Raw genomic sequence first — 9774 nt, forward strand, 5'->3', positions numbered from 1 at the left:
CTGTTGAATTGCGACTCTACTTTGTCTCTATACTGATGCTTAGCTTGTTGATTCCCTTGCGGAAAGAATAGCTACACTGTTTGTATTCGGTCATGTTTCCGGTCGCCTTGCCCTGATTAAAAGCAGTGGTTCGCGCTTTCAGTTTTGCACGAATGCTGCCATCAATCCACAGTTTCTGGTTGGGGAAGGTTTTAGTAGTTGCTGTGGGTACAACATCACCGATGCACTTGCTAATAAACTCGCTCACCGACTCAGCGTATTCGTCAATGTTGTTGTTGGACGCAATGCGGAACATATCCCAATCCACGTGATCGAAGCAGTCTTGAAGCGTGGAATCAGATTGGTCGGACCAGCGTTGAACAGACCTGAGCGCTGGAGCTTCTTGTTTTAGTTTCTGTTTGTAGGCTGGAAGCAACAAAATGGAGTCGTGTCAGCTTTTTCCGAAAGGAGGGGGAGGCCTTATATGCGTCGCTGAAGTTAGAATAACAATGATCCAGGGTTTTACCAGCCCTGGTAGCACAATCAATATGCTGATAGAATTTAGGGATTTTGTTTTCAGATTAGCCTTGTTAAAATCCCAGCTACGATGAATGCAGCCTAAGGGTGTGTGGTTTCCAGTTTACATAGAGTCAGATAAAGTTCGTTCAGGGCCATCGATGTGTCTGCTTTGGGGAATATATACGGCGTGTATATAATCGAAGAAGATTCCTTGGTAGATAATGCGTCGACATTTGATTGTGAGGACTTCTAAGTCAGGTGAACAGAATGACTTGAGTTCCTGTATGTTGTTATGATCACACCATGTCTCGTTAATCATAAGGCATACCCCTCCCCCCCCCCCCCCCCCCCCCCGCCCCTCTTCTTACCAGAAAGATGTTTGTTTCTGTCGGGCGATGCGTGAAGAAACCAGCTGGCTGCACCAGCTCCGTTAGCGTCTCTCGAGTGACCATGTTTCCGTGAAGCAAAGAACTTACAGTCTCTGATGTCTCTCTGGAATGCTACCCTTGCTCGATTTCATCAACCTTGTTGTCAAGAGACTGGACATTGGCGAGTAGTAATGCCTAGGAGTGGAGCGCGATGTGCCCGTCTCCGAAGCCTCACCAGAAGACCGCTTCGTTTGCCCCTTTTACGGCGTCATTGTTTAGGGTCGCCGGCTGGGATCAGATCCATTGTACTGGGTGGAAGGCAAAACACAGGATCCGCTTCGGGAGAGTCATATTCCTGGTCATAATGATAGTGAGTTGACGTTGCTCTTATATTCAGTAGTTCCTCCCGAATGTATGTAATGAAACCTAAGATTACCTGGGGTACCAATGTAAGAAATAACACGTAAAAAAACAAAATACTGCATAGTTTCCTAGGAACGCGAAGCGAGGCGGCCATCTCTGTCAGCGCCGGAAGTATTCTGCAGTTATACTGCACTAATAGCTGCAGTTATTATGCCCACTGATAGCTGATAGCCTGTACATTATGCCCACTGATAGCTGATAGCCTGTACATTATGCCCACTGATAGCTAATAGCCTGTTGTGATCAATATTAAAGTGATACCTGAGACTGAGACAGATGGAAGGAGAGAGAGAGACTCATAAAAAGAAAGGCAGAGTTTTCCGACAGTTGAAAAAGCAGGGTCCATGGCCCCCAGTCAGAAATATCACGAAAAGCAAGAGGAATAAAGAGAGTGAGTGATAAAGGAGAGAGACTGATTGGAGATAAGGAAGTGGAACAGACAAAGTGAGGAAAAATAAATGATAGACTCCACAAATATGTTTTAGGCCCTCACCCGCACACACAAATACCACAAAGGAAATTGCAGATTGCCTGTCTGTCTGTTCCAGACTGAAATATAATTGTGCTTCTCACTCCTCTGTGGGAGCTTAGCGTGAGTAAGCATCTTGTTATCTCACTCTCCCAGCCAACCCCATTGGATTAACATAATTTTGGACCAGTCTGAACACCCAGAATACTCTATCCAATATTTCATAATACTCTACATTGAAAGACAGAGAAGGATATATCTGTGTGTTTGTATGTGTGTGTTTACACCATTAGGTCAACAACACGTGTGACTTATTTTAGTGTTAATGAAACAGCCAGTGTCCCTCTACAGAAGACTGTCAGTGAGACCAATCCAGTGGGAATTACAGAGGACAGTCAGAGAGACAGATACAGTGGGAGTTAGAGGACTGTTAGACATGGATACCGTGGGAGTTACAATGACTGTATATATGGATGGACAAAGCCATCGATCACAGGACACCATTAATTTCTATGTGAAGATTCAATAACGCATTGAAGCCATGAAGTCGGTTAAGATGGCGTCTCATGGAGCCATAACATGCACAGTTTAAGCTACTCCAGGATGATGTTGCAGGCTAGCTCAGTGCTGCCCGCTCTCATTGAGTAACTCAAGTTGAAGGCCGAACGGGGTACCGCATGCTGCCATTAGCAAGTAATTATCCTCATAACTTCTTCTGTGTGTGATTTTATAATAATCGGTTCAAGGACATACATCTGGTGTATTAGAAGCAATTATTAGTACTATTATTGTCTTCAAATTTGTATTTATTTACACAAAGATTGCCATTTTTCCATTCATTATCATGGGGATCCTGTTTTCTGCTAACAATGCCTGCAGTACCGTGGTCGGCCTTGAACTTCCGTTGCTTCAATGAGAGTTGGCAGTTGTTCACAAGACAAAGCAGGAAGCCTCCACAGGCTGTTCTGTGATGCACAAAAGGACACCACATCTCCGATCCAATTACTTTTATTGCTGTGGAAGGGTACAGAGTTGGCAGGCCCCCTGAGCCTGTTGAGCAGTTATACCACAGAGGAACCAACTGTGTCTGGCCTGCCCTACTACATCAATCAATCATACTGTACATCAGTCGTTAATTTGATTAATCAACCTGTGCTTTTTCAGATTCCCATGGTTTTGTGCTGTCATAATAAATGGGCTAGTTCGTGACAGACACAACCACATCAGAAAGGTACAAAACAGGTACAGAACACTCATTATATATCGTTGTATATGTTTACAATTGTAAGCATACGAGATGTTCACTTAATATAAGTTACAGTATTTGTCTTCTGTCCCGACCCCAGCTTACAGTAAATCTATAGTGTTACTTTTGATTCTATCCAAGGACTTGTTATGAAGAAATAATGAAAAAGTCGCCACCCAGTTCTTAATTGGGGTGTGTGTGTGCGGGTGTGTTTGTGTGCGTGTGTATTGGAGGGGGGGGGACATATGTATAGGCAAGGCAGTGAATCTAACTCTTGGCCCTTGCTGGTTCCATATAAGAACACAAACACATGGGTACATGATGTCATTCCGCCTGCCATACCGCCGTAACCCACGTGACTAGCCAGCTCAGAGAAACAGCTGTGACTGTGTCTAACTCTAACAGCCTGCTCCTTCCTGGATCACATGCTGCTCAACCTCTCACCCACCCAATCAATGAAGCCACAAACAAGACCTGTGTTTTATGTGAGCGCAATATTCAGTGATCAACATAAATGGACCTCTAAGCTATCTTGGAAGAGTCACAGTACCCTGTCCAGTGAATGACGAAGATGGTGTGTAGCTGGATTGGGTCATAGAGTGTGTGCGTTTGTGGGTGCTTGCGTGTGTGTGTGTTGAAGGGAAACTGGTTGAAAAGGGACCGGGTCGTTCTGTGGTTTATTAAGAAATAATAATAATAAATGAAATTCCTGCAGGTTGTCGTGACGATGTAAGTTAGGGTTATAGCAGGTATTCTGTTGCAGCACCCCGGCCCTACCCTTCCCCTCTCCAGTGCACCTTGTGCCTGCCCCTACTATTGCCTAACCAGAGAGTTTACCAGAACGTGATGTCCTCATACTGCAGCATATCTGGGTTATACTGCCTGGTATGTGGTTAAAAAGTGAATAAACAGACCTTGGATTGAACATGCATAGTGAATGCATGATCATATAGTGTACTGTAGGGACCATGCAGGTATGGTACTGTAGCCATATACTATGGCTGTTGTATGACATGCAAGTATGATAGCAACCAGAAACCTGTGTTTGAAAATGTGCATTGAGGCATCCAAGCAAGCCTACATGTTGGGGCGGCAGGTAGCCTAGTGGTTAGAGCGTCGGTTACTGGATCCAATCCCCGAGCTGACAAGTTAAAAATCTGTTGTTTTGCCCATGAACAAGACAGTTAACCCACTGTTCCCCGGTAGGCCGTCATTGTAAATAAGAATTTGTTCTTAACTCACTTTCCTAGTTAAATAAAGGTAAAAAGTAAAGAAAAATGTCCATGAGTACCCTCCAACCTCCTAGATAGACTAACAATATGTTAATGTCTGTTGGCATACAGTGGGTGATCATTTCAATTAAATGCATAAAGCTAGGGATATAGTTTCTCACCCCCCCCCCCCCCCTCAAAAGAAACACACATTCCTGAGTCTCCTATTTGAGGGTTACAGTACTATGTTCATAACACCAACATATCTCCTTGTTCAGACTCGCCTGGTGTTGACTAGAGAGAGACATAAACAGTGTCACTATAAAGGTCAGATAACTGTAGTAACATCTCTGCTTTGATCAGGAAACCAACCCAACAGCCAACACTACCTCTAGTATTCCTAGAGAACATGCTCCCAGTCGCTTAGATGTATCAGAACAGAAGTTCTGAATTCTGTCTATACATTAATGAAGTGCATTCATCTTGGGGGGCACCTTGAACCCCAGTTTATCTCTCTAACACCCATGTGCGCCACATCCTAGTGTGTGTGTGTGTGTGTGTTTACTCCCTTTCTCCTTCCCTCCTTCTCACACAACCTCTCCAGCTGATCAACCCATTGTGTGTAATGGATATGTACTCTTACAGCCCCTCAAAGCCACTGTAATCCCGCCACAAACCTCTCCTTAGAGCAGCTGCTGTTGTTGGGATGAATGGAGAGACTCACCTCTACTAAGTTTATAACATTCGAGTCAGGATTAACGTCATAGTGCAGCCAGAGGACCAACAGGACAGTGAATAAGTGTTGATCCACCTGATCTGAATAGCATTTCGCTTTAAAAGAAGCCAATGCTAACGTCGTGGGATATAGAATGATGGATGGGCAGTAGTATTCTAAAGGGGTTGGGTCAGATGAAAGCAACTGTCCCAGAGTAGGACTAGTACTGTGCTTCATAATAATCATTACGCTTCACAGTAGAAGTGTTTTGTGTTATTGCTGTAGAATTGTTCTATAATTCAGTAGGTACAGTAAGGTTTTTGGTGCATTCAGTGCATGAAGAGACAGGTGAGGTGGACGGGACTCTGCATCCTACTAAACACGGACAGCAGGAAGGCTGGAAATCAATTATCATGTCTTGTGTTTACCTGGCCCCACTGAGAGGCCGGTCAGAATAGCTCCAACAGCCAGCTGGGTTAAAGCCAAGTACCTCAGCAGACAGGGCTCTACTTAGAAAGGATCTCTTGGCTAATAGTAGAGGGGAGTCAAACTCCCAATACACACACACAGGCTACCAAAGTGAGCACACACACACAGGACCAGAGAATTTAATCCTATTATTATAGTATATTAAAGGCCCAATGCAGCTGTTTTTATCTCAATATTAAGTCATTTCTGGGTAACAGTTAAGTACCTTACTGTAATAGTATTCCATTAAAATGGTCAAAAAGAAACAAAAATAGCTTTTTAGCAAAAAACTATTTCTCAAGCAAGAATTTTGCCATAACTGTCTGGGAGTGGTCTGATTGAGGGGCCTAATTGGCGGAACCTAATGGGAGAGACATGTAACCTGGTTTGGAAGTCACTTTGTTATTGGTCTATAACTTAACCACCTGGTGATGTCACCAAGCAAGCCAAAACTCCATCCATGCAAAACCTGCTGATTTAGAAGGTCCTATTTAGATTGTATTTTCAACCATCAACTATCAGTAAATAACACTGATCACATTTTGTCACACTTTTACAAAGTTAGATTCATCAGCTGTTGTACAATATGATACAAAACACTGTGCACTGGGACTTTGAGGAACTATGACCATTCAACTCTCAATCACCATGAAAATCAGGCACATTTCTGCGTTGTCTCTCTTCTGTATTTTATTAATCCCAGTGTGCTCTGCTTTGTAGTTTCTTCTTAACCTCTGTCATTTTATGACATCAAAGGTTTTGTAGTTCTGTAGGTTCCGAGGCACAGTCGGTAGGGAGGCTGTGGGACAGGGTGGAGTCATACCACCATGTGACCAGTGTTTTTCAAATCCCCATTACCTCGTGGGTTGGCATGGTGACCCCCTGCGCCCCCCGTGCCAGGTCCTGCGTGCTGTTCAACCTCGTCATCTGGGTCCATCTGCTCGCTCTTCTTCTTGACATAGCGTTCGTACAGTACCATGACCACGCCGATTGCCCACGCCGACATCGTTCCTGCCGCGAAGATAACGAAGCCGATGGCGAGGAAGAACAGGTAGTCCCAGGAACCCAGGCCCTGGTGGCACCGCGACCGCAGCTGCAGCCCCAGCTCACCCAGACGCTGCCCTTGCAGATCAGGAGGACCACGGCACACCGTCTGGCCCTCATCTGGAAGAGAACACAGCACAGGTGGGGGTTAACTACAGTACTCTCATAAGTCCTGACCTTATTACTAATGAGTGTGTTTGTTTTTTGTTACCATGTTTTTCTTTCTGCTTGCATTTTGTATTTATATTTCGATGTGTCTATTTTCTGTCATTTCTGTAATTCAGGGCTTATCTGTAGAAGAGAATTTGGTCTCAGTATGACTCCCATATAAAATAAAGGTTAAATAAAAATATATAAAAAGTCACACTAGTATTTGTATTGGGGATACAGTAGGAGCCTATCACCACTTTATTTGGATAGTCCCATATAGATGATATATAGATAGTTTGTTGATAGTATGACCATCTGTTGATAAGCAACTGCTTGCTACGGTTAGGGTTAAGTTTAGGGTTGGGATAAGGGTTAAGGTTAGGGCACAGGAGCACGGGCTCGTGGTAATGGCTGGAGTGGAATGAGTGGAACGGTATCGAATACATCAAACACATGGTTTTCATGTGTTTGATGCCATTCAATTTGCTCCGTTCCAGACATTATTTTGAGCCATCCTCCCCTCATCAGCCTCCTGTGGTTAGTAGATAGTTGAAATGTTAACAGTTATTGAACATCTACTTGGAACAATCCAAAAAGTGTTACCATCCTAGTAGATATTACAATTAGTACTGAGCCCATACAGTATTACCAACATAAGAACAACTTACTGCTACTATTATTATCAATCCCCAACCAACAACTTCAGCATTACTATTGAGCAGTACTTTGTTTTTCTATATAAAGCTGATGTGGCAAATATTCTTAATCAGATGCATTTGCGTTAGTCGGTACTCTGCATACACATAATAATGATGGACATGTTATTTGAAGTGTTGAAGTGCGTAGGTAAGCCACCCAGGGAAGGTGATATCAATATTATATTTCATCAAATAGGGAGTTGTGGCCTGTTGAATAATTCAAACACATTACATGATATCGTTTTACATAACCTTCATGAGAGCTAGATAACACACACTCCCTCCTGAAATATCTTTCAATTTCGAGCAAAAAATATAAATTAAATATAATGTAAGAAAACAGCACATGCTAAATAGTTTTGTTTCCCTTATCAGAAAATAACAGAATAGGAGCTGCTGTCTGTTATTGGTGTGTTGTTGATATTACATTACACCAAATCCGAAGCTTTTGAATAATTCAAGCACATTTCAAACCCTACTGGATTTCACTGGGTAATTCTGTCTTTTGTGCCTGACTCGTACAGTAATCAGATAGAAGGGATTTTCTTCTGCTAGGCTGCATGCCTCCAGCAGGCTCCTGGATCATGACTAAGACCCTCACTCACTCAGAAATCATGAATGTCAATAGACGAGGGGATTTTTGTTTTGGTTGTCAGAACCAGGAACTCTTGTGCTGTAGCATCAAAGACCAGACAGCTTACTTCTACTCCTCTTCTACGGAAGAGGAATAGACTACTATAAATGGGTTTTGGGGAGCAAATCATTTGATACAGTATTATGGTCTAATCATAGATGCTAAAGAATCAAAGATGATCATACTGTGTGTATGGCCGCCTTGATATCATCCAGAAGCCTTGGTTTGTTAGGGGTCATATTCTGAAGAAGAAAAATGCCTGAAATGTGATTGCAATAACCAGAGTGTTGGAGAATTTCAACGGACATTAATTTGCTTTTGTTTTTGCAGGTTTTTGTGTTTGGGGATCTCTCGGGATCAGCTCAAAAGGCTTTTACTGTTTCTGCCTGGCTGACTGGCTGTGCTCTGCTCTGTATTCTGTGTGTCATGCCAGCAGACTTTGTTCACGCACTATTTACACTGGGATATTTTTCACCACAGAATTGGCAGGTTTTGTCCATATATTGTGCATGGATGGACTTGAGGAAATTGAGACATACTTTTGTATACAGTTGAAGTCGGAAGTTTACATACACATTAGCCAAATACATTTAATGTCACGTTCCTGACCTATTTTCCCTTGTTTTGTATTTATTTAGTATGGTCAGGGCGTGAGTTGGGTGGGTTGTCTATGTGTTGTTTTCTATGTTGGGGTTTTGTGTGTTCGGCCTGGTATGATTCTCAATCAGAGGCAGCTGTCAATCGTTGTCCATGATTGAGAATCATACTTAGGTAGCCGGGGTTTCATGTGTGTTTTGTGGGTGTTTGTTCCTTGTTAGTGTTTCGCCACACGGGACTGTAACGGTAGTTTCATTTTGTTATTTTGTGTCGCATATTGTTTGTGTTATTAAATTACCATGGAAACTAACCACTCTGCATATTGGTCCGATCCTTCTCGCCTCTCCTCGTCCGATGAGGAGGACGACATAGACTATCGTTACATTTAAACTCAGTTTTTCACAATTCCTGACATTTAATCTTAGTAAAAATTCCCTGTCTTAGGTCAGTTAGGATCACCACTTTATTTTAAGAATGTGAAATGTCAGAATAATAGTAGAGAGAATGATTCATTTCAGCTTTTATTTCTTTCATCACATTCCCAGTGGGTCAGAAGTTCACATACACTCAATTAGTATTTGGTAGCATTGCCTTTAAATTGTATAACTATTGTTTAACTTGGGTCAAACATTTCGGGTAGCCTTCCACAAGCTTCCCACAATAAGTTGGGTGAATTTTGGCCCATTCCTCCTGACAGAGCTGGTGTAACTGAGTCAGGTTTGAAGGCCTCCTTGCTCGCACACGCCTTTTCAGTTCTGCCCACTAATTTTCTATAGGATAGAGGTCAGGGCTTTGTGATGGGCACTCCAATACCTTGAATTTGTTGTCCTTAAGCCATTTGCCACAACTTTGGAAGTATGCTTGGGGTCATTGTCCATTTGGAAGACCCATTTGCGGCCAAGCTTTAACTTCCTGACTAATGTCTTGAGATGTTGCTTCAATATATCCACATAATTTTCCATCCTCATGATGCCATCTATTTTGTGAAGTGTACCAGTCCCTCCTGCAGCAAAGAACCCCCACAACATGTTGCTGCCACCCCCTTGCTTCACGGTTGGGATGGTGTTCTTCCTCCTGCAAGCCTCCCCCTTTTTCCTCCAAACATAATGATGGTCATTATGGCCAAACAGTTCTATTTTTGTTGCATCAGACCAGAGGACATTTCTCCAAAAAGTAAGATCTTTGTCCCCATGTGCAGTTGCAAACCGTAGTCTGGCTTTTTTATGGCGGTTTTGGAGCAGTGGCTTCTTCCT

At 43.0% G+C, this 9774-nt stretch overlaps 1 protein-coding gene across 1 annotated transcript in view; it reads right to left on the reverse strand.

Moving 5' to 3' along the window:
- Positions 1-2616: 2616 nt before the first annotated feature.
- The window catches only part of LOC111956671 (leucine-rich repeat-containing protein 52-like), a 17916-nt gene continuing 10758 nt past the window's right edge, over positions 2617-9774 (reverse strand). Inside the window, exon 3 of the mRNA XM_023977205.2 lies at positions 2617-6562. Within this exon, the coding sequence (XP_023832973.1) occupies positions 6216-6562 (347 nt within the window). The 3' untranslated portion in view covers positions 2617-6215. The remainder of the gene's footprint in view (positions 6563-9774) is intronic.

Source organism: Salvelinus sp. IW2-2015, linkage group LG32 (assembly GCF_002910315.2).
Source record: "Salvelinus sp. IW2-2015 linkage group LG32, ASM291031v2, whole genome shotgun sequence".
In the NCBI taxonomy this organism is placed as follows: domain Eukaryota; kingdom Metazoa; phylum Chordata; class Actinopteri; order Salmoniformes; family Salmonidae; genus Salvelinus; species Salvelinus sp. IW2-2015.